At 51.6% G+C, this 24,208-nt stretch overlaps 1 protein-coding gene across 3 annotated transcripts in view; it reads right to left on the bottom strand.

Annotated features, from left to right (window-relative positions):
• Iqsec1 (IQ motif and Sec7 domain ArfGEF 1) overlaps nt 1-14,731 on the bottom strand; it is a 106,785-nt gene extending 92,054 nt beyond the window's left edge. For 2 of the 3 annotated variants that reach the window (XM_027428871.2, XM_027428872.2), the window contains exon 1: nt 14,400-14,719. In XM_027428871.2, the coding sequence (XP_027284672.1) occupies nt 14,400-14,467 (68 nt within the window). In that variant the 5' untranslated portion in view covers nt 14,468-14,719. Of the gene's footprint in view, nt 1-14,399 lie in introns of all 3 variants that reach the window. The other variant, XM_027428865.2, reaches the window with a different exon arrangement.
• Nucleotides 14,732-24,208: the final 9,477 nt, after the last annotated feature.

The following is a 24,208-nucleotide window of genomic DNA, read 5'->3' as shown; positions in this document are numbered from 1 at the left end:
AGCTGGCAGGGTTATGCTTTATAGCTCTGGGTATGCTTTACTGACAAGTGTACAATCGTGACATGCAGAGCCTAGCAACCACCCTGGGAGGGCCTATGGGCCATAACAACCAGTTGACCAATCAACAGAGGACAGGGCGTCCAAGCCTGGAAGCACACCAATCCTGAGATTGTTCGTACTCCTAGACACTCCCCTTATACTACCCTATAAGATCCCTGTCTCGTGGTTTCTCGGGGTCTTTCCCCAGCCATCCACCATGGTGGATGGATGAAAGGCCCCAGCTAATGGGGTTAGCTCGTTTAACAACTGCAATAAAAGACTCTTTGCTTTTGCATCAAAATGGGCCTCTTGGTGATTTTGGGGTTCAGAATTTGGGCACAACACTTTCAGCATTGTAAACAAACAAACAAACAAACTGGAAACAAATCCTAGGTTCTCCAGGTCTAGTCTATCTGCAGGCTCCTAGCCCCTGCCCTGCCCAGCCCCGCCTTTCTCCCTAGTATCCCAGTGGGTGGGGTTCACCCTTATCTCTGCTGGCAAATGAAGCAACAAATGAAGCTGAGCTGAGCTGAATGACTCTCCCTGTTCTTGGTTCCACCCCCTTACCTCATCCCTTTGGCCTGGGACTCATCACACTCTGCTTGTTCTAAGTACCCAGTTGTCCTGCCTTCCCCCCTGTGCCCCCCCCAAAAAAAACCCTACGGGACCCTCTAACAAAGTGGTTCTTAACCTTTCTAATAATGTAATCCTTTAATACAGTTCCTCATGTTGTGACCCCCACCCCAACCATAAAACTATTTTTCTTTCTTTTGTTTTGATTTTTGCTTTTCAAGACAGGGTTTCTCTGTATAGCCCTGGCTGTCCTGGAACTCGCTCTGTGTGAAGGGGCCAGATCCTCACCCAGCCCCCTGCTTTGGCAGCCATAACAGGCTGCAGAAAAGACCAAGCAAGATGTAGGCCTCAGACTCAGCACATATTGCTTAGTTTTCGACTTTGGGACCCTGCAGGACCTGCCCTAGTCACTAGGAGGTCAGATCCCCTCCACGTGGCAAGGAACCAATCAAAAGTTAGCTGGCAGGCTCTGGATGTGGTGTAATGGTGACATGCAACTGCCCTGGGAGGGCTTATAGGCAACAGCAATCAGTTAAACAATCAACACAGGACAGGTCACCCAAGCCCAGAAGAGCACCAATCCTGAGACTGTTGTGTAACCCTAGACACTCCCCTTGCACACCCCAATGAATTCCCTGCCTCACGGCCCCTTCAGGCACTTCTCCACCCACTATGATGAACGGACAAAGGGCCCGAGTTCAGACAGTTAGCTCTTTAAACAATAAAAGACTCTTTTGCATCGGAATGGGTCTCTTGGTGATTTGGGGGTTCAAAATTTGGGCACAACATGTGGATCAGGCTGGAATCGAACTCACAGAGATCTGCCTGCTTCTGCCTCTTGAGTGCTGGGATTAAGGGAGTGTACTACCATGCCCTGCCTGATAAAACTATTTTTATTGCTACTTCATAACTGTAGTTTTGCTACTGTTATGAACTGTAATGTAAATATCTGTTTTTTTAGTGGTCTTAGGCAACCCCTGTAAAAGAGTCATCAACCCCCAAAGGCTCTCTAACTGATGGGAGAATGGCTGGGTGACTTCTCAAAGCCCTTCGAGTCCTGGCTTTTGAGGATGTACCCTAAGCGGAACCAGCTGACAACAGACTCTGTAGTCTGTGAACCCTGACGATCGTGTCAAGCCAAACCCTTCCTGTAATAGCACATTTTGCCAAAAGGGGGGTGGGTGGGTGGGGATAGCACAGGGCTCCACCCTGAGGTGTTAGTATGGGCTCTGGTTCCCATCTCTAACTACTGGGGTAACTATGGCCAAGAGACTTCCCCTTGTCCTCAACAAAAAGATGTCCCTGGTAGGCGAATGGGACCCCTTAGCATGTGCAGGTGTGACACTGCCCCAGGAAGGGCATTGGAAAGTGCCACAGTGGGGCTCTTTATAGCCTTGAGCCAGCTGCATTCATGACATCCAAGAGGAGCCTGCACTCATTCAGAGACAAATCACTCTACTATTTCAGCTCCGGGGTTTCTTGTTGGACACAAATGCCCAACATTTCTGATGAAAACTCCTTTTCAAATCTAGTCAGTCTTTTCAGAACAGTTGACTCCACATGCCAAAACGCCCACATGATGTCACCAGTACAAAAAGCCCACAGCACCTGGCACCTACAGGCTGCCCAGCCACAGCCATTACTGTTACCGTGCTGCAGGAGGCCAGCACCAGGGAGAACCAGTGGCCTGTCCTGGGCACGTGACCCAGAGACAGAAGCTGGGTCAGGTGACTTCTGGGGTCTAGGTGACTTCTGGGGTCTGGGTGCTTCTGTGTTCTAGGATTCTGTTCTGACACTGGGACTGATCTCCACTGGCTCTCTAAAGTATGACGGTCCATTCCCCTCATCTCCTTCATCTGGGGCTCCAGGGCCAGCCAGGCTACCTCCCTATCACAGCAGCTAGAATCTGGTCCTCTTTCAACCTGTGCTGAGGCAACAAGATGAGCACTATCCAACAGTGGAGTGGCTCCAGATTCTGTGCTCAATCAGGCATCCCCCCAAAAGACACTGCTGGAATCCCCCAGTCCTGTCCTTGGAGTCTCAATCCCCAGCTGGTCTTTCATCCAGTGGTCTCCATTTTCCTGGCCTCAGGTCCCCTGTGACCACCCAGGAAGCCATTCAAAACCACACTGCCCATTTTTCTCTATGGTCTGTTTGCTGAACCCTGGGCATTCTATGAGGAAGGCGTTCAATGTCCCACCGTTACCACTCAGGGCAATGCCCAACACACAGAGGGTGCTTAGGAGATATTAGCTGGGTAAACTCTTAGCCAGATAACTCACCCAGCCCAGCTCCTGGGGCAGGAAGGGTGGTGGTGGGGAAAAGATGCTTAGGTGCCCAGTCTAACAGGTGAGAAAATCCATTTAGGCCAGGCATTGGCTGATCTTTCTTACCTATGCCAGGATGGTTATTAAGCCATTTTCCAGATAAGTCTACCAAGGTCCAGAGATGTAGAATGACTGGCCTAAGGTCACTCAGATTGCTCAGGGCAGAATGGAGTCTGAGGCCAGCTTTCTAAGACCTACAGCTGTCTCCCACTGTGGGGCACCGAGGGTGACCTTTGGAGTCTACCACTCAAAGAGGAATCCTAAGTGCTTGAAGGTCCAGGCACTGGGTCAGAGTCTTTCCATGCACTTTCTTTTCTACTTTGGGAAGAACTACAATTCAGTTTTGCAAATGCTAAACTAAGGCCCAGAGTGACTCAGTGACTTTTCCTAGATCACACAGCAGGACAGTAGACCATAGGGCAGTGGAATCCCTACCGCTAGACTTCCCTGTGTGGTGACTAGAGAATGAAACACACTGAGATTTCTGCCTCAGTTTCCCTTTGTGCACTGGGCGTGTGGGCAGAGTGACCACTGACAGGACATGAGGTGATTAGGCAGGCCTCTCACCTTCCACACAGGGCTGAAAGGGGAAGTGAGGGAATAGCTGTTTCCCCATCTCACCAACCCCACCCTGCCCCAGCACCTGGTGGGCAGCACCTCTCTAGAACCAGTTCCCCCTGGGGAAACTCCCCAGGAAATGCCCCCAGTGTCATAACCTAGTGTTGTTGCAGCTTCTAAGTTGGGAGCCTGGACCTGTAACAATTCAAATGTCTGCAAGGCCTGTATCTACAGGTACTGCTGACTGGATGCAAAATATTTTATGCCATCAAGGAGATAATGAGTGGAACTGAAAAGCTTGAAATACTGCTGTGGCAGAATAGGGACCCTGAAACATTAGCCTAGGAGAAAATAAAGACTGGGCTTTATTACCTAGGCTTCATCTAACCACAGTACACAATGGAGAGAAGCCCAGAAAGTGTTAGTAGGCGAGGCAGATGCAACAAAAGACCTAACCAGGGTCAAAAGCCCACCTCCACCCTTGGAGTACTTTTCTTTTCTTAACCAGCTATCTCTACTTCTAACACCTGCCCCTTATGCAAATATTCCTCTGCCCTGGGACACAGGAGCCTGGGATCTGAAGTCACAGCCACATCTCTGTGTGCCTAAGCATCTTTCCTCAGCCACACCTCTGCTTTCTGCTTCCTGACCTCGACTTCTAACTTAAAAGGAATGACTCTCTCTCTGCAGCACACCTTCTCCTGGAGGCCAATGAGATTTCCAGCTTGCCTATACTGTTTCCCCCCTTAAACTCTAGTAAAATTCTCCTGAGCCTCCCTTTGAGTCTTAATTTTAAATTCTTTCCATGGTAAGACTAAGCCCCCAAAGGAGACCCCAGTTCCTCCTCTCTGCCACAGGGTCCTGCTTCTCCCCAGCAGGGTCTATCCAGTTCCTCTATCCTCTAGCAAGTACCCCAAGCATCCTGGGACACACTATGAGCTGGGGTGAGTTCAAATAACTCATAGGATTGGGTTGGATCCAGATGAGCACTGAAAGCTGGAAGAGGAGGTAGGTTTTTAGGATCAAGTCACCTGGGACCCGAAGCCACTTGCTAACTGTGAAGTTTCAGTAGGGGACTGTCTCCCCCAAACCTAGGTTTTCTTACTTGTAAAACGGGGACCACATCAGACCCCACTTTCGAGTGCTGGCAGGGAATGACTGTGTGCTAACACCAGGCCCTCCAGGTCTGTATCTGATCCTGTCAGATTGTCATTTTTCAGAACTTTGCTTGCTTTTCCCATCTCTATCCCTGGGTGCCTGACCACCCCAGTTTTGTATGTGGAATAGGGGTCAAACAGGAGTCACTTTATTCCAAGGCTGTCATATGAGAAAAGCCCAGCCAGGGTGATGAGCTGCAAGTGAAAGAAGGGGAGAAGCCAGCACCAGCAGACACAGGCGGAACCCTGAATTCATCTGTACCAGGGCCTCCTTAAGAACAGAAGTGACAGACAGCCTTCAGCTTAGGCCCTGGTGACTCGTTCTTAAGACTGGTTGACGCTTATAGGAGGTGCTAGTGTTCTGGACCTCTAGGCCTTATCTGTCTTTCTTCCTGGCCTTAACCTAGTCCTCAACTCCCCAGGCCCATGCAACACCAGAGGGACAGCTGTTTTCCACATACATCACGGTGGAGGGTGACCTGGGTCCTCTAGTCTGCCCAGGGCACTATCCTGGCTCCCACCAGACCTGCCTTCAACTATCACTTTCTCCTGGAACCTTCGAGAAGAGAACTTTCCCAGCATCCTGAAGTGTCTTAAACATTTAACTTGGCTTCCCAGGAAGGGGTGCAGCTTTAGGGCAAAGGGCACTGGTTGCTTTCTTTTTTCTCTCAGGTCCCTTTGTCTTACTGTCAAGAACATCCGGGAGTTGACATACTGGAAACTCTGCTTTCATTTCAGCATTTGCCAAACATTAGGCCTGGCTACACTGGTGCCTATCCTCGGGGCACTGGGCCTGAACTAGCTTCCCAGGAGGCTGAAGACGAGGGCTGCAAAATGACAACATTTAAAGACTTTAGTTAAAATTGAGATCCTGCCTCTTCTTGGGAGTTAACAATCCAGGTGTTTACTGAGCTGTTGTCAGGGCATCGCCCCTGACCCTGATATGCTCTTTTATGTTATATAATCCTAACTCTGGGAGAGTTAACCTCATTTCCCAGATGGAGAAACTGAGGCTCCCAGAGGTGTAGGGAGCTGCTGGGGCTTGCTCACCCCCTGTGAAGGGGGTCTCAGCCATGGACCACACCCACATTCTTCCCATCAGCTCCTCCCATCCCTGATGGGAGAAGAAGCTAGGAGTCCATTAGTACATGAGATTCAAGAACCCTGGTGCTCAAAAGCAAGTGGCTGCCCTTTGTCACTTCACCCTTCGCACCAGGCATAGTTGTGAAACGGTTGTCTCCAGGCCCTGGTTTCAGACCAACTGTGGTTGCCTTCACTGCAGCTGTTGACAGAGGTTCTGCAGTTAGCCTGATGGGAAGATATTTCAACACACTCCTGTTGCGAGCATGATGACTTCCCTGTTTGTCACCTGCATGGGTGACATCCCAGCAGCCACCTGGTAGCAGTCAAGAACCCACAAATTCAGATCCAGACATTGCTGCCCATTCTCTACAAAGGGGTGGGGAACCTTCAGCAGTGGCTCCACGGTACAATAAGGCTGGGTTTTACATAGAACCTTGGCTATAATTCAGTACGTGCCCACTAGGTGTTTGTTCTCTCTTCAGAGCCACAGTGGGAGCCCTCTCCTTCCTCCCAACGATGGGGGACGGGGTCAACGGCCTTGCACATGCCAGGCCGGTGCTCCACCATGAAGTAGCACCTGGGCCCAGGGTTATCGCTCACTCCCATGTGGGTTCAGTAGTCCCACACCAACTCTAGTGCTGATGAAACAGAGCTCCTAACAGGCCAGGCTGGGCAGCCCACTCTGAGATCTGACCTGGCTCTAAGGAACCTCCTCCCTTGGTTCTCAGTGCCGAGGCCAAGTTCCCCCCATCGCACCCAAATCTAACACAGTTGCTACCTCCCCCCAAAAAAACCTCTGGGGAGCCCCTGTGGAGAACTCTGATGTTCCTCCTCTGACCTGCTAGCTCACCCTTTCCTCGCCGACAGCCCTATGTGGCAATTTCCTCTTTTCATGTCCCACCTCCCCCAGGACGTAGCAAACCACCATATGGGAGAAAAGTGTGTTACTCATTGCAGCTGGCTTGTCACGGGATGGTGACACTGAATCGAAGGAGATGGCTAAGGTTTTCTGAATACTTGCTACATGCTAGGGGCACCTACGAAGAGATAGCCTGCCTCAGAGTGAACACAGTAGATAAATATGGAAAACACCATATCCCCCCAGTTGAGCCCCTGGGTTCTGCTGCTCCTGGAGCAATCACTCCTTCACATTTTAGTTTCTTGAACCACTGAAGTCTCTTCTGCTTAAGCCTGTTTGGTTTGGGCCTTTTCTTACTTAGAAGTAACAAGGTCCTCATGGCAAGTTTAAGCCCAGAGACATGGTTTGTAACAAGGTCATAAAACCAATAAAACAGCAGAGCTGACACCCTGAGTCTGACCACAGCCCAGCACCCTACTTTGTGTGCCAGCTGGCAGTTGCCTCCATGCCCTACTTGCTGGACACAGCCTGGACTCACCTTGTGCTTGGCCAGTCCTGCTACCTCTGTCCTGGAATTTCCAGAGTCACAATGGCTTAATTAAATTTGGGGCACAGGGTTAGTTCACAGCTCCTGGCCCAGGAGGGACCATGGAACAGAGGTCATAAAGAACCCCTCAACTGGCCTCAGCAGCCTGATGACCGCCAAGTGCTTTCTCAAAGGCAATGTGGATCCATCAAAATAAAACCAGTCCTACCATCCCACCCCCTTGTCCTGTGCCACCTGCCTTCTCAGACCCACCACACCGCTGTGTTCGCTTAGTTCTGTTTGAGGACCCTATGCCAGAAGAGCAACCAGACAGATCAAATTTATCACCTTTGTAGTCCCATAGACAAGGCAGTGCCTTAGCATTCAGTAAGTACCCAATGCATGCTTGACATAAAATCTAATGATTAAACAGATAACACACAAGAAACTTTGCCTGGAGTCACAGCCACCATGGACTGAAAGGCTCCTCCTGGTCCCACCTGGCTAGCCCTGTGGATATGTGGATGTTCTAACTCCTAATCACATCCTTTCTGACCTGTGCTCAGAGGGTCTTTTGGGTTGGACCTGAGTGTGGGATCCGGCATCATCTTGGGCCCTGGAGCACCACACAAAGGCTGTAAGAAAGAATCTGATCATGCAGCACCTCTGGGGTTATTAGGAGGCTCTTGCTGGCCAAGCTCAAAGAGCAGCAAGGACATCCTTACTCCCTCAGCACAGCTTCCGCCACTCCCAGCCTGGATCTTCAAATGGGAGCTCAGCATACAGAAAAACAGACCCAACAACAGGGAAGTGATGGAACCTTCTCTCCTTCCCTGGAACCCTTGCAGAAGGCTGCACGGTGAAGAGAAGGCCTAGAATCTCTCCAGGTTTGCACTCCAGCTCCCCCACTAGCTGAATGATACCAGACAGATGTCCCCACATCTCCGAGGCTGGTTTTCCATGTAGCCAACATTGAAAGCCTCCCTTTCTGGGTTATCATGAGACTGGATGGGGGCTGGGAGGGGAACTTCCCTAGGGATGTGGATGAGCCTAGTACCCCTTCACCAGAAAGAATTTCCCGGGACACAGCACTACTCAAGGACTATCCTCCGAGACTCTCCCAGTCCCAGGATTGGAGAGCCTCGGGTTATATCCTGGATTGGCTCAGAAAGAAATAAAGAAATGAAACAAGCTGAACTGTCATTGGTCGGGTGTCTCCTGGTGGGGATGGGGGTGGGGGTGGGGTGGGATTGCCCAAAGACAGGCAGGATCTTCCCAGCACTGATTTCCCCTAATAGGCAGGAACCCCAGATTGGGCCTGGCTAGGACTCCTACCCTGAGTCTCTAAACTTTATGCCCTGAGAAGCCAAGGGAGGGTGGCTGTGGGGACAGAAAGCGCCTCAGGCCATGTACCAGGAGCCCTGAGCCACTATGTCCTAAAGGACACAGTTTACTAAGCTGTAGAGTAGGTGTGGCCCCTTTTTCAGGTGTCTGTGAGGCACAGGCAGAAATTACATGCCTATAGTTGGGTAGGCCAAGGGGCCTTGTGCAGCCCGAGGTTCATGCAGGCCTAATGTCCTTGAAGACCTTCCTCTGTAGTTGATGCTACCCTCTGGCAGTTGTGGGGGAGCCCCTGGAGTTCCAGGGCCTGGCTTAGACTGTGTCTCTCAGGCAAAGAAAAGTGGTTACTCAAAACAGCTCCTAGAAACAGCGTGAGCCACCACAAGAGGTCCCAACTGCTTGACCCCCGTAAGACTGCTGATAGTCACCAGCCCCTTACAGGCTCCCAGACTAGGCAAGTGGTACTCACAGTGTCACAGGGGAAGACTGGAGATCTCCCTGGAGCCAGTGCCTGGCCTGCCTTCTTGGGCCCTGGGGATGAAGGACTTCAGGCCCTCCCTTCCAGGGGACCTCCCCACTACAGCCCTGACATCTAACTTCCTCCCCGCTCAGCCAGCATCCAGGAAGCCCCGCCCCAGGTGAGGGGGCCAGCACCCTGGGGCCCACACCCACGCTGTACAAGATACTTCCCAGAGCGTTCTTTCAAGGCCTGGCTGGTTAAAACAGCCTCACTGGACAGACAATAAATAATGCAGCTGCTCTCTGGCCAGCCTCCTGTGACCGATCGCATTTCGGGCCACTTGAGTTTCGGCCAGCCTGCTTTGTTTAGAATGCCAAGCCCCAGTTGGGTTTCTGGCCACGTGGGTACTATGGTCCCACTGAGGGCCAGTCTGAGCCTGCCCTACAAAGGCTAAGTAAGGTGGCCACCCTAAAGAAAATGCCCCACTTACTTTGAAACCTGCTCGGGACTAAGTGGGATCCACAGGTGTCATTTTGGCAGGGCACGGTGGTCATCCTCATCTTCTGGGGTCAGCAGGGTTCTCTGATGCCCTATATTCTCACTCTAGGGGGTGGGGAGAATATTGCTATCCCTGTCTGAATTCTCACTGTGGTCATCTGCAGTTTGTACTGTCTCCCTTGAGTGACAGGGTCTTCTATCTAGACTTTGGCCATCATCTCCTTATTGCCACGCAACTCCCTCCCTGCAATGGTCTCCTTTCTTCATGGAAATGGAGTGATTGCCTAGAAACCTCAGGTCTCTCCAACCCAAAAATATACATGTCCTCCTCAGGGGCTGGCCCTGCCCACTTCCTTCCTCACTTCTGCTTAACAGCCCAGCCTCCAACTACAGATGTAATGCAAGGTAAGTGTAACGGCCCGGAGGCAGGCGCTACATGTATCTGCACACACACAGGTGGCTCCTACCCCAGGGCCATTATACTTGTTCCCTCTGCCCAGAGGTCTTCTCCAGCTCACTCTCTTAGTCAGCTTCCATTCAAGGCTACCTGCGCAGACCACTTTGTTTTTTTTCCACCTCATAGCTCTGCAATCTAGGAAGTTCCAAGCCAGCAACTCTATAAACTGAAGACACAGTAGAGGAGTGGACAGTGGAACACTGTAGTAGGGTAACTTGCAGGGCTGAGTCCAGGTGCGAATGGAGAGCAGTACCATGGGAGCAGTACCCAGAGGAAGGAAAGGAGGTGGTGGCTTCACTCTGCTTCCAGTCTTCTTCCCTGACCCATGCTCAGCTCAAGTCCTGCTCAAGGGCATTGGACTGCATAGGCTGTGTCCACAGAGGGAGGAGTCAGGGGAATCCTGACCACTGTGGGTTCATCAGGATGGGGCAGCAGGTGAGTCAGGGACCCACAGTGCTCAGCCAGCCACACAGCAAGGAGAAGGAAGGAGCACAGCAGCAAGGGAGGAGGGAGCTCCAATTGGAAAAGAGGCTCCCCTTGTCATAGGTGCCAGGGCAGGCACAGGCTCAGGGCCTTCCGTGGGGGGGGGGGGCACCAGATGGCTGATTGTCCAGAGAGCTCCTGGGATGCTTTCAGGGTTTGGATGCCATCTGCTCCCAGCCCTCCTGCCCAGAGGCAGCTGCAGCAGAAGGGGAGAAGGGCCTACAGGGTGGGTCTGCTCCTTTGAGCCTGCCCTAATCAGCACTGTGTGTCCAGGGGCAGCCTGGTCTAGGAGGTGTGATTGCCTCTTGGGCTCTCAAGGGACAAACCCATCTTTCTTGCCCAAATAAACCAGTATGTGACAGTCATTCTTGAGCCTGATGGGGACAGGCTGAGGATTCAGTCTGATGGGAGACAGGGCAAGGATAAGGTCTTTGGGGAATGGGCTGAGTGTCCTAATTTGCCTCTGCTGTTGGGATAAGACATCCTAATCAAAAGCAATTTGGGGAACAGAAGGGTTTATTTGGGTTACACTTCCATGTCATAGTCCTTCAATGAGGGAAGTCCACACAGAAACTAATGCAGGAACCTAGAGGCAAGAACTAAAACAGAGACCATGGAGGAGGAAGACTGCTACTGGATTGCTCAGCTACCTTCATTATACAGCTCAGGCCTACCTTCCAAGGGGTGGAATCAACCACAGTGGGCTGGACCCTTCGATATCAATTAAGAAAATGTTCCACAGACATAGGCACAGACCAATTTGATCTGGGTAATTCTTCAGTTGGGGTTCCCTCTTCCCAGGTGACTCGAGCTTTATGTCAAGTTGACAGCTAAAGCTAACTATAACACTGATGATATGGCCTGTGGGGGACAGGCTGGGAATACAACCTGATGAGAACAAGTTCTGGTGAGGTATAGGGTAAGGAGGACCCATAGAGAGAGGAGGGTTGAGCATTTTCTGAAAGTCACTTACAGTATTAATGTCACCAGATGAAGCTCATTGGTAAAACATCTAGGGGGCCTGGTCGTCAAACAACAACAACAACAAAAACAAAAACAAAAACACAACAGCTGACAAGTGACACTGAGGCCAGCTTGCAGTCACCCTGTTACTGCCTTCCAAAAGTCTCCAAAGTGATTTTCACAAGGCTAAGCCAACTTTCTAACTTAAGGGGGCCCCTCCTGAGCCTGTGTTCCCTCCTTTTCCTCTCTGCCCACTGCCACAGACCCCCCTCCCCCACCACTGAAACTCCAGGAAAGGAGGGGAGTTGAAGCCGGGGTCACCCCTATGTGCTCCATTGGCACTGTTCACCAGAGTTCACTGTTAATCTTGTCCTGGAGTTTGGCTCAGTTTGCCCCTCTCCCTGGATATGCAAACAGCCTAGCAAAGTCCACAACAGACAAAGATACATCTTCCAAGTGCCTGGGCACTGGATCCAGATGGCCCTGCACTAGGAGCCAATAGGAACCAGCATGGCCCTCACAGAGACCTTGTCTTGGAACCTTGGCTCCTCTTGGCAGAGAGCCGGGGCCGGCAGCAGCAAGAGCTCTATGTACACCTCGCGCTTTTCCAGATGTGAGTGGGACCCAGCCAGGGGCGACAGGCTCATGCAGAGGGGAATCTGAAGACGAAAGTGGAAAAGTATGTGCTGTCCCATCACAACCCTCCAATTTGTTCCCCAGCAGCTGCCAGCTCCACCCCACCACAGATTTGTGGATTTAGGTCTCCCCTGGCAATCTGGGGTTGAGAATGCCCCCAGAGCCTGCTTGGACTGGCTCTCGCCTCATATCTGGCTCTGGGGAATGGCCTCAGCTTTCTGGGGATGGGAGGTGGGGATCTGGAAAGAATACACTACTCCTGGACAACACCCCGCCCCAGATCCATCCTCCTCTATAAGCACAGGACGCATGGTTCCTATGGGAGATGAGTATAGGACTGGGCAAACCCGGTGCTGATCACAGTGCCACATCCACCCCAAGCTGCTCTTTCATCACCAAAGGGAAAGTGACCATCCATCACTGAAAACTACCAGTGGCTGCAGCACTTCTCACCTTCCCACAGGAAGTTCTACAATGTTCCCATTCTGTGGGTGAGGAAACTGAGGCACAGAGTGACCGCTTGTATCAACAGCTACTCAGAAATGCAAGACACAGTGGTCCTCTCCATGCTGGACCACTTCATTCTCAAACAGTCCCTGAGGGGCCTCCAGTGAGCCAGCCCCTAGAAGCCCTAGGAAAGAATGAGGCAGGGAAACCTACTTCAGGCACTTGATGGGGCCCTGCCTGGCCTGGCCTCTGAACTACCCACCCAAGGAGGTCCATCATGGACAGAAGCAGAAGGTGGCCAGTGACTCACTCCAGGGCTGGACTCTGCCTCTCTGTTCCCACAACCAGTTGGCATCCCTGTCCAAGAAGAATGCCTCTCACTGTTGGCTTGGAAACTATAAATCTGTCTGGGCCCAAGGCCCACCATCCAGAGCTCTAGACATGCTTGCCTTGTAGCCGAGCAACTGTGGCTACTGTACATGCTCTTCTTATTAAAGCGGGCGTGAACTGTGCAGCTGCATTTCCCCTTTCCCCTGGGCTTCTAGGGAGCTCAGCAGGTTTTACCTCAGCAGCACCCGGGGGTTCCTGAATACCTCTGTTTTGATCATCCTCGTTGCCATCATCAACACGACATCTTATTCTGAATTATGCTGTTTTTCCGCTAACAGTATTTTTTATATGATAGCACAAATATTTTGTGGAGGATGGAGGAAGGCAGGAGGGTAGGAAAGAAAGGGAAGAGGGAAAAGGGGGGAGGAGAAAGGGGAGGATAGAGAGGGAGAGGGGGATTTTGCATAGTTGATATACCAGACAGAGAGCCTGGAAAGATAAAGGGCTCTTTACTCCTGTATGCTTTAGAAAACATTCTCTTTAAGTAAAATGCACACCAGCAGGAAGTATTCAAAACACCAAGGCATATCCCCACTGGGTGGCACTTCTAGGTCCTCCTATATGCAAATTACAGACCCTATGATCCCAGCCTCAGAGGCGAAAGCCCAGCCTTGCCTAAGATCCAGTGGCATCCTGCTCTAGGCAGCTCCTACTAGATGTGCCAGAAGGTGGAACCAAGTCCAAGTCCAGGTGTCCCCCTACCCCACCCCAGGTGAACCCTGTCCCTAGGTGGTCTGTCTCCCCAAGGGTTCTTTGTGTGTGTGTGTGTGTGTGTGTGTGTGTGTGTGTGTGTGTGTGTGTGTGACAGGGTTTCTCTGTATTGTTTTGGAGTCCTCGAACTCACAGAGATCAGCCTGCCTCTGCTACCACCCCCTCCCCCAGCGCTGGTATTAAAGGTGTGCGCTACCAAGGGGTCTTAAAGCCCTGCTCAACCTTCCTTTATTCTATCTAAACAGGGGCACCTTCCAGGCACCTCCCACAGACCTCTGAGGAGGTAGGGTAATGGATGTCACAGTGGCTGCAGTAATTACACTCCACTACTGGTGGCTACTGGCACTCAGGGCTGGGTCACATTTAATCCTCACATGAATCCTAAAAAGCCTCTTCTGACAGGACGATTCACAGGACGAGGCTGAGTCAGTGTGCTCACAGGTCTGAGGGGACAGCCTGGCACCTGATTCTGGACATTGCTCCCTGCCATGAGGGGACTGATGTCGAGGGTAGAGAAATCGTCACGCACTACACCTGAAGAATAGAGTACAGTCCTGTCCATTCAGGGTTAACAGGGCCTGAGGTGGGGGTGGGGGTGGGGGGGAGCACCCAAGTCCCACTTCAAAGACAATGGTGTCTTATGCAACAAGTGCCTCCTGTTCATTGTACCTCCGGTGGCCTTCCCCGGGGGGCAGGAGCCAGCACAAGCCCTGGTTGTTGGTCCACTCTCCTTCCTGCCTCCCTCCTTGCCATTAGACTCCACATCTCTCTGGAGGGTGCCAGGTTCCAACTTTCCTTCCTCCATCCTGTTCCCGCCCGGACCTCCAAACCACACAGGTCCCTCACCTGGCCCGCTAGGTCAAAGCCGCCTCCACACCCTGACCCTGGTACCTGAGGGTCCTCACGGAGATGCAGTACTTCCACATGAGGCCCCACATAGCACCACCATCGCCCTTCATGCCTGGATCAGTGAGGTGCAGTGGCTGGGGGGCCTTGCCACTGCCCTGGACCCCGGTTCTCCTCCCAGCCAGGGGATGGCTCTTGTCTCAGGCTCTCAGGTCACTTCCTTCTTCATGCCGATGAGAAACAAAAGGTCCAAAGAACAGGGAGCCAGCCGGGAAGGCACTGACTCCCCCAGGCCACTGCAGGTTCCTGGCGGTGCTATCCCAGGATGGCCTCTGTTGCTGCCCGAGGACTGGAGCTCCAGACCCTGACAACTGAACGTCCCTCACACTCCAGACCCTGTGGCTTCAGCACAACCTTGAGCCTGCTGCCTGCCAAGAGACAGGAGTGGCAGAGGGCCAGGGGAGCAGTGAGTCACTGGGGCGGGACGGAGGGGGCGTCCACTGTCAGGGAAAGTGGGGGCTCTGGGAGCCCAGAGCCCTGTTCGTCCAGAGGCCAGGGTGGGTCTGGAGAGGCAATACTGAGGGAGGGAGGCTGCGGAGGCAAGGGCGGGCCCACATCCTCCACCAGTCCCCAGAGACCTAAACCCAACACCGCCCCGTGGCTACAGCCCTGCCCACAGGACTGAGAAGGGTCTGCTCTGCTGCTGGCTCTGGAAGAAGCCTGGATAGAGAGGAAAAGAAGACCAAACTGGGACTGTGCCTTAGGACAGCAGCCTCCTCCCAGGGAATCCATTGGGCCCTGGGTTCCCCAGTTGTAGCCAGGCTACACTTTGTTAGGTGTCACTGTGTCTTCTCCTCTCTGGCCCACCTTCCACTGACCTCTATGAACTCCAGGCACCTGAACAAGGAGGAATTCCCAATAGGTATGAGCAAAAACATCCGATTTTCTCCATGGCCCCTAAAGTGGATTTCAATAGCTTTGTCAACCACTTGTGGAAACTAAGGCACACAGGTCACAGGCCTGGGAAGGGGATTGAGCCTGGGTGCCTGGCACTGGATTCTGAATGCCAACCAACCTTCTATAGAATCATGGGAGAGGCTGGGCTCCCTCCAACAGTGGACCATTGGAGTCTGGGCCCCTGGTGCCTTTCGATACTGGGGCCCAGATGGAGCCTCACCCACTTGACAGCTGCTCAGGGCCTGGCCTAGGTCTGGCAGCTGGGGCTTCCCAGGCAGGGGCCCCTGGGGACAGTGACTCACAGGCTACCGCCCACTGGAGGGCTTCTTTCCACCCACAGCCCCCAGGAAGACCCCAGAGGGCAGGGGGCCCAAGGCCTGCAAATAACTGTTGTGCCCAGTGGGTACCAGAGCACCAAGTCACTGGAGGCTCAGGGCAGAGCCACCTAGATGCAGACACTGCTCTGACTCACTGTCCCTGGGCTCTGGCTTTGGCCTACATACATCACAATCCTGCCTTGATCCCAGCCTGATTCCCACAGCAGAGATCCCATAGCTATAGACTCTCCATTCCCCAAACTGAGACCAAGCTTCTTCTGATCTGAAAACAAGATGGTTCTCAACAAAGGCCTCCCTCAGGGTTCTGGAAACCAAAAAAAAAAAAAAAAAAATCAAAACAAAACAAAAAAATCTCTGTCTCCTTTTCACCACAAGAAACTTCATAAACCATCCTTACAGGCCCTGTATGACATCAGAGCTCATAAGAAGCCCTGCCCAGAGCTGCCTTTAATCCCAGCACTAGGACAGCAGAGGCAGGCAGATCTCTGTGAGTTCAAGGCCAGCCTGGTCTACAGATTGAGTTCCAGGACAGCCAGGACTGTTTTACAAAGAAACCCTTCTTGAAAAACCAGTTTAAAAAAAAGTCCTGCCCAGCTTCTATTGAACACTAGTGCAAGGAGGCACTTTAAGGTTGTCCACCCCTTATGGAGCCCCTGACTTAAGGAACTGAGACAGAGCTTACCCGGCTCTTCTAGAACCAGCCTCACTGCAGCACACACAGGACTTGTTGGGAATGCTCTGCAGCTAAACTTTCTTAGCACCTTGTTGGGTAGAGATAACTTCTGTCTATGCTGCTTTGTCTGCTCCCCTGGGCACTGGTGTACCACCTGTGGACTCTTGGTTAACATATCCAACACATGTCTTCCTCTCTCTCCTGACCTTCCCCTCCCTTCCATTTATCACAAATCTTCATCTGTTGATTTCCTCTTCTTTCGGTTCATCCCTTCATTTACCTCTCCTCTTTCTTTCTTTCTTTCTTTCTTTCTTTCTTTCTTTCTTTCTTTCTTCTTCCTTCCTTTTCCTTCCTTCTACCACCCATTCATCTATCCATCATCTTCCCACCCATCTATCCTCCGTCTACACATCCCCCATCTACCATCCATCATCCCCTCCTTCATGCATTATCTACCTGCCCATCATCCATCCACCCATCATCCACCTACCAACCACCCATTCACCTATCAATCATCCATCTTCTATCCACCCATTTACCCACTCTTTATCAGTCCATCTACATACTATCCTCCATCAGCCCATCATCTGTCAATCCACCCACCCATCCTCCATCCATCATCCTCCAATCCACCCATTTATCCATCTTCTACCTACCTATCATCCATCCATCACCCTCCCATCCATCCCAAGCACCTCCTTCTCTCTCCTTTGCCCCAGGCCAGCCTCTGGTCCCCACACTGCCCAAGAAAAAGGGATGTCAATTGCCGCAGTAGATTTCTCTCCCTTGCTGAGTCTCCTCCCAGCCTTCCTGTTAGCACTTTGTGTCACTTATGGTCCCCAGGTTTCTATCCATAGTTAAGAATCTCTGTTGCCCACCAGGACTGACTTTCCTACTTAGCCCCTCAGCTTAGGCACAGATGCTCTGGTACTAGGTTTACATAGCACCATGGACACTTGTCACTGGCTAGGGGTACAGGTATTTGTTACCTGCACTATACAGACCTGCTCTGTAGCAGATGTCAGCCTGTCAGCCAGGGAAGCTATCTGCTGGTAAGAGCAGGAACTATTTTGTGCCCCAAAGCTGGTCAGGCAGAGGTTGCCATTATCAGACTATGATGCTGTAGGGGACTGATATCAACACCCCTAGAGAGCTTGGTCCCCACTGTATCCTTCTTATCCTTTGCTCTCCTCTTCACCATGAGTTCTAGCCCACTTCATAGCCAGTAAGCTAGGCCTAGAATTGGCATGGCTTCCCAAGGCCACCACCTCCCCAGTTTCCTGGAAGACTGATTTCCTGTCTTAGGAGCTTCAGGAGACTATCTGAAGAGCTAAGAGTGCCTGGAGGATAGTCAGGCTGAGACTGAGGACTGAGAAGAATTTAGTAAGTGGGACAATCTCACAAGCCATACCCTACACCTCAGCGCAGGGGCCATCTTCCTTTCTCCCTATTTGTTGAGGATGGGCCTTGCACCTGGTCTGCCACTGAACTCCACCCACAGACCTATGGCCATCACTCTTGTCCTGCCAGGGTCAGGAGTTGTTTTTGCATCCACAAGCATCTATCTCTGTGCTAGGGAGCTGAGTGGGACAGCAGCTGTCACAGGGAGCACCCAATAGCATGATCTGGGGCATGCTGGGCTCCCTGACCATTTCCATTCCTGCCTTCCTTGTGCCCTCCAGCCTAGGCAGTTGGCAGGAGTTTTCCCTACTCTCTCTTTCACAGTACAGGGAAAGGAATCCAGGAGCTGTGCGTTCTCTACTAGGCTGTACCCCAGCCTGGGTATGTTAGGGATGAGGAATCTGAGGACACACACTGAGATATCTTGACGATGGATACCACCTCTGCCCCGCAGAGGCTTGTCCCTGGAACAGACAGATTCTTATCTTGGACTTCTTTGTCCGTATCTGGGGTATCATGTCTCTCTGAGCCTCAGTTTACCCCACTGACTTGTGGGAGCAGGAATCCCACCATCTGGACACAAGGCAGAGTGGCAATATAGAACTGAATGACCCTGGGGATGTAAGGTGACCTGTGATATCTTGTTTGTACTCTAACAAACAAAGCTTACCGGAAGGTCAGAGGGCGGAGCTAGCACTAGTTAACCATAGAGGTCTGGAGGTCTGTACAGAAAGACAGGAAATGATATGGCTGCGGGGGAGGGCAGGAATATAAGGCAGGAGGAGACAGGAGCTCCACTCCTCTTTTCCTTTCTAGAGATTTCGTAGAGGTAAGAACTCTAGTGGCTGGCTGCTCTGCTTCTCTGATATTTCAGCTTTCACCCCCTAATACCTGACTCCGGGTTTTTAATATTAACACCATTTAGAACTCATGCTACAGTAACCTCTTTCTGTTATGGTCCAGGGCAGTGTGGGCTGGGCTGGGATGTGCTCCATGAGGGCTGACTGTTACAGAAGACTGAGGGTTGAGGATGGGTGGTGCTCAGGAACCAGTGTTCCCTAGATCCCCAGAAAGGCACAACACGATGTGGGGAAGGAGGGTAGGTCTACATGGAAACTCTGCGGAGAGCTGCCCTCACCCTCAACCCTGACTCATATGGCCCGTGGAGTCACTACCACCCAGGCACAGAAAATGTCCTGTTTGTTCCCTGAGAAGTGGTCACCACTAGAAGCTGAGCCCGAGGGCAGGTTTCAGCTCAGGGATCATACACCTTGGCAGACAGAGATCATGCCAGGGAAGATGATGGGTGAGCATCCTGCTCAGAGGATGAGGGTAACGGAAGTGACTTTTAGGTGTAGACAATAAATCCTCGATTCAATTCACAGGTCTGGTGAACATCTAAGCCAGTCACCTGCAGTCTCTGAAGTTTCTTGTCCTTCAGGATAGAGGTGCCACCTCCCTCAGGAAGTCACCCCTAATTGCTCCAGCTCTAGGGATGCCTGGAGACCCTCTGGGCCACTTCATAACTGAAAACATTGGAATGAGAGAGTTGAGGGTAGAGCATGGGGGGGGGCATGTTTCAGTTCTTCCTGCCCTAGCTTAGCAGGTAGCCCAGAGCAGGGGCTAATGAGTGAGTAACAGCTGAATTAAAGAATGAGGAGTTCTCTCACTTGATCCCTCGGCCTTTCATTTTGCTAGTGAGGAAACCGAAATGCAGATTGGGGACGTGACCTGCCTAGCATGGATCCGGGGTGGGGTCTGGAGCCAGGGCCTACTCACGATCTAGGCTATTTTCCAGCTGTCCCCAGGGGCTGGACGGGCAGGAAGTTTGAGGACAATTGCATGATCAGATGGAGTTTTGTCACTGGGAGAGAACAGGAGCACAAACAGCCATGGGCATCCGAGGGGTCTGGTCCTGGGCCATGGTCACTCAGGAACTTGTTACATAACCTCTACATGGTATCAGGCTAGAACCAGAGCCCAGGACCAGCTGGACACGGCGGCAGGTGGAGCCTAAGGGGCGGTGTCTGCATCATCAGTGGAAACACGAGCTAGCCCTTCTGCTTTTCCCCGTCTTCCGAACAGGGAAATGAGGTATCCCAAGCAACAGAGGCCCTATCCCAATTCTTCTCTGCTAGGGGTGGAGGCAGAGAGGCTCAGAGAGGTGCTGTGACTTGCCCAAGGTCAAACAGCAACAACACTACAGATCCAGTTGCTGGCGGAACCCTGTCTCTGAGACCCTGATCCTGTTACATTGCTGAGCTTATAGCCATGAGGTCCCCAGAACCTCTTCTCCACCTGTACCTTCACCCACCAAACAAGAAGAAAGATAAATCCAGGGACCTTGTGAAACCCAATAGGAGGTGGTGAGGCATGGGCATCCTTCTCAAGACGAATTAGGGAACTCTAGCTCTATAGGCTGCCCCTCCCCACCCCTGCAGCTCTTTGATACTCCCAGGGACTGAATTTTGGCTGTGCCAACAGGTAGCAGTGGGGCCTTTCCCTGTGAGCACTCACTGCCTGCTCACTGTAGCCAGTGTTCTATGCTGCAAACTCACAAGCTCCAGCCAATGCTAGGAGGAGGCTCTACTACTTTGCTATAGAGCAGAGAGACTAAGGTATAGAGAGGTCTGGATATATGCACATATTATTCAAATACTAGGTCTAAGAATTTTGTTCTAAAACAGGCACCATGCAACACGGCTTTCCAGTCACCATGGAAGTCTTTCTCGGTGTCTGCCCTAATCTGTCTTGTAGCCAGCAGTGTTCACTTTGTAGCCCATTCACAGATAAAAGAGGAAAATCACTTTTCTGGATGGACTGGAACCAACCTCTGGATTATGTGTGTACAGGTGTGCATGCACGTGTGTGTGTGTGTGTGTGTGTGTGTGTGTGTGTGTGTGCAAGTCCCCTTCTAAGAGGGCTGTTGTGTCCTCCCTGAAACTTCACCTCCTCTCTGGTCTCCCTGCCTGTTTCTCCCCCCCCCCCTCTCCTCTGCTTTACACACACACACACACACACACACACACACACACACACCACTGCACAGGCCAGCTGGCTAGTAGAGGCTCCTCTGTGACTTCTTCCTCCTCACTGGTCCCTTCAGACACTGACTCTCTCAGTGGATCACCTAGTGATTTCATGTTTTAGTTTAAAACCACCTAGCTTACAACACCGGCCTGAGACTGGGCTCATCAGGAGAGACTGGGCTCCCTCCTGCTGGCAGGAGCTATCCTGACAGACAGACAGACAGACAGACAGACAGACAGACAGACAGACAGATTAAAGTGCATCTATGGAAGATGATCTACCAATCCTGAAGGTGGAATGTTCTGAAGGTAGGTGGCAACATGCAAGGATTGAAACAAAACAAAACAAACAAACAAACAAACAAAGCCAGGCAGGGCAGCTCAAGCCTGGAATCTCTGCACTTGGGAAACTGTGGCAGGAACATTCTGCCTTGGCTGCATAGTGGATTCCATGTCACCCTGGGAGAGGGGGAGGGGAACGGTGGAGAGGAAAGGGGAGGGAAAGGGAGAAAAAACAAGAAGAGAAGATCCTTGTGTATTCCCACCACCTGACCAGAATGAAGAAAAAACACAGTTGACAGTGGTGACATTTCAGAGCTGATTTAGAAAGTAAGTGTGGAGTGAGTGGGGAAGCCATGGTATAATGAGCCATGCTGGCTTGCAGGTAGCTGCCTGTTTCACTTTGGAGTCCTGCACTGTTAAAGAAATTCTGTCACTGGTCTACTAGCCAATTGAGAGGAGTGTTTTGGTGCAAGAGGCGGGGTTTTCATTGGGTATAGCCATGATTGAGGGAGAGGCGGCCCTCTAGTGAGGAATGGGCTGGGGAGGGTGTAAGCAGTGGCTGGTGATTCAGTTCAGGTTCCCTGTGTGTCCTTTAATATTTATGCACAAATTTTGCTTGATAATAAATGGTAAAGAAATAATTTAACACTGTGAAGACTCTGACAAGCGGCTTTCAGGTTCTAGTAATGAAGATAACAGTGCATCTGGCCTTCTCAGCTGCACGTGCTCATGTTAAAAAGAAACTTTACCTTGTTGTGGAATAGAATATTTGTTAAACTATGCAAAGGTGTGTTGCATTTGTTTATATGCTGCATTTTTTTTAACCATGTAAAGATGTGTTGCTGTTTCGCCTTGCCTGCCTAAGACACTTGATTGGTTTAATAAAAAGCTGAACGGCCAATAGCTAGGCAGAGAAGGGATAGGCAGGGCTGGTGGGCAGAGAGAAAATGGGCACCACTCAGCCAGGGGCCAGCCAGGTGGGGACCAGCCAGCCAGCCATGGAGGAAGCAGGAAAGCAGGATATACAGTACATAAATGAAGTAAACGAGATTCAGGGCAGCACATAGATGAACAGAGAGATGGGTTGATTTTAGTTAAAAAGAAAAGCTAGCTAGAAACAAGCCTAAGCTAAGGCTGGGTATTCATAATTAATAATGTCTCCATGTCATGATTTGGGGGCTGGCAGTCCAAGAAAGCCTGCTACGTTACCTCCCTCCCCTCAGTGGAAAAACTAGTGTTCTTGCTGCAAGTAGAAGGTTACCATGAAAACTAGAAGATGGTACTGAATTTCAGCAGATACATTTCCTGCCAGCGTGCTGCTGGCTTGGCCACTGCCACCTTCACGTGCTGCTGACTTCCCCGCCCATAGCCACCTCTGCGTGTTGCTGATGACTCTGACCATAGCCACCTCCTCAAAGGCCACACACCTTCTGCTGACCAGAGAGTAGTGATCAGCCTGAGGCAGGAGAAAGGGTCATCCCAGCCTGACTCAGGAGCTTGAAGTGGCCCTGTCAGAGCTTTCTGTACAACTCAAAAGCTTCTTGCTGGGTACAGATGACAGCACCAAGGTTCTCAGGAGGGCAGAACACCTGGCCAGTGTGGGACCAGACTCCAGATTCTGGCTCTAGGCCAGTTAACTCATCTATTATTCCTGGAGCTGACATCAGGAAGCAGTGGGCAAAAGACACAGGTGCTAAGCAACCAAGTTAGCTATCTTGCCGGGGTGGAGAAGGCAACCCAGAAAACAAGGCGGGTGATGTGAAAGGTGAGTGGACAGTGGCACCACCTTACACAAGGTGACAAGGAAGGCCCTAGAGCTGTGGCCCGGGAGAAAGGCAGGGTGATATATAGGGCTCCAGGGACATCTAGAATAAGAGCAGGTGCCACTGGCCCTCTGAACTCTATCCTCTGCTGTGATCTTTGTTAAGCGCAGAGTTGGGAAAGTAGCAAGCAGACTCAGGGCTAAGCTCAGCTCCAGGGCAGTTCCTCTTGGGTTCTCTCCCTGGGCAGTGTTTTAGCCATATGCCTTAGTATGGCTGGGTCTTTGTTACAACATATATGTAGACATGTACATACATACACTCCGCCTTGGAGAGTCAGTCAGCCACTCCAAGCCCCTACTGCTGTGGGGTGTCTTTCCAAAAGCAAGGACATGCTGGGACATAATCACAGCAGGACATTTGTACTGATTCAAGGAGGCCAGCTCCTCTTTGGAACTCAGGAGAGCTGCCAGCTGACCTAGTGACCCTCCCCCAATTCCTGACTCATCTACCGTGCACACAAGCATTAAAGGCAGCATGCATTTCCAGAGTGGCCTTCCAAGGAGAACAGTCAGTTGATCCTGTGGGGATCGGCAGCCTTGTATAAGGAACCTTACTTGTGGCTTGTCTTCCTGGTCCTGCAGGGCACAGATGGGTCAGCTTAGGGTCAGCAAGAACATGAGTTGGGGGTCACTGGAGTGTGATACATAAGGAAAATGTGCACCCCTGCACACCCCTACACACCCTACTGTAAACCAAGTATCCACTTTGTACTATACATTCCTCTATACGATGCACACCTAGGTACCATGTACCCTTATGTGCCACATACCTCTATGTACTGCACACCCCTACACACCACTCAACAAGGTGCCTCTCATGCTCTGAGCTAGGGAACTGAGTTAGTGAAGCTCTGTAAAGCCTACACTATGGATCTGCTCACATGTCACTATCATCGGACACCAGTTCTGCAGGCACACAAGGGCCTTGGGCCTGGACACTGGCGGCCTCTTGGCTGTTCCCATTACACAATGATAGGGTGGTGAGACAAACCACAGCTTGTGCTTGCTTCAAGCCACGGCGTTGTTTACTTGGTGGCTGGGTATTTTGGCATCCCCCTAAATTCCATGTTTGGGCGAATGTTCTACTGCCTCCTTGATGCCTCCACACACACAGGGCACGTGGACTCTGCGCTGGTTGGGTCTGTACACGTGCCCAGTGTTCACAGCCTCAGGATAAGCTGGAGACGGGGCCTCACGCCCATGTCACAGAACAAGACGGAAGCCCAGGACTGGTTTGGAAGGACTGTACTATGGTTTGAATATGTTTCCCAAGTTCATGTACCAACCCCAGAGCAATAGTGTTGGGGGACTGGAAAAAGTGATTGTGGCCCTGCAGGCCCAGCCCCTTAATG

This window comes from Cricetulus griseus, chromosome 8 (assembly GCF_003668045.3).
Source record: "Cricetulus griseus strain 17A/GY chromosome 8, alternate assembly CriGri-PICRH-1.0, whole genome shotgun sequence".
Classification (NCBI taxonomy): domain Eukaryota; kingdom Metazoa; phylum Chordata; class Mammalia; order Rodentia; family Cricetidae; genus Cricetulus; species Cricetulus griseus.
The sequence above is the reverse complement of the archived record's forward strand: the minus strand, read 5'-3'. Positions and strand labels throughout refer to the sequence as shown.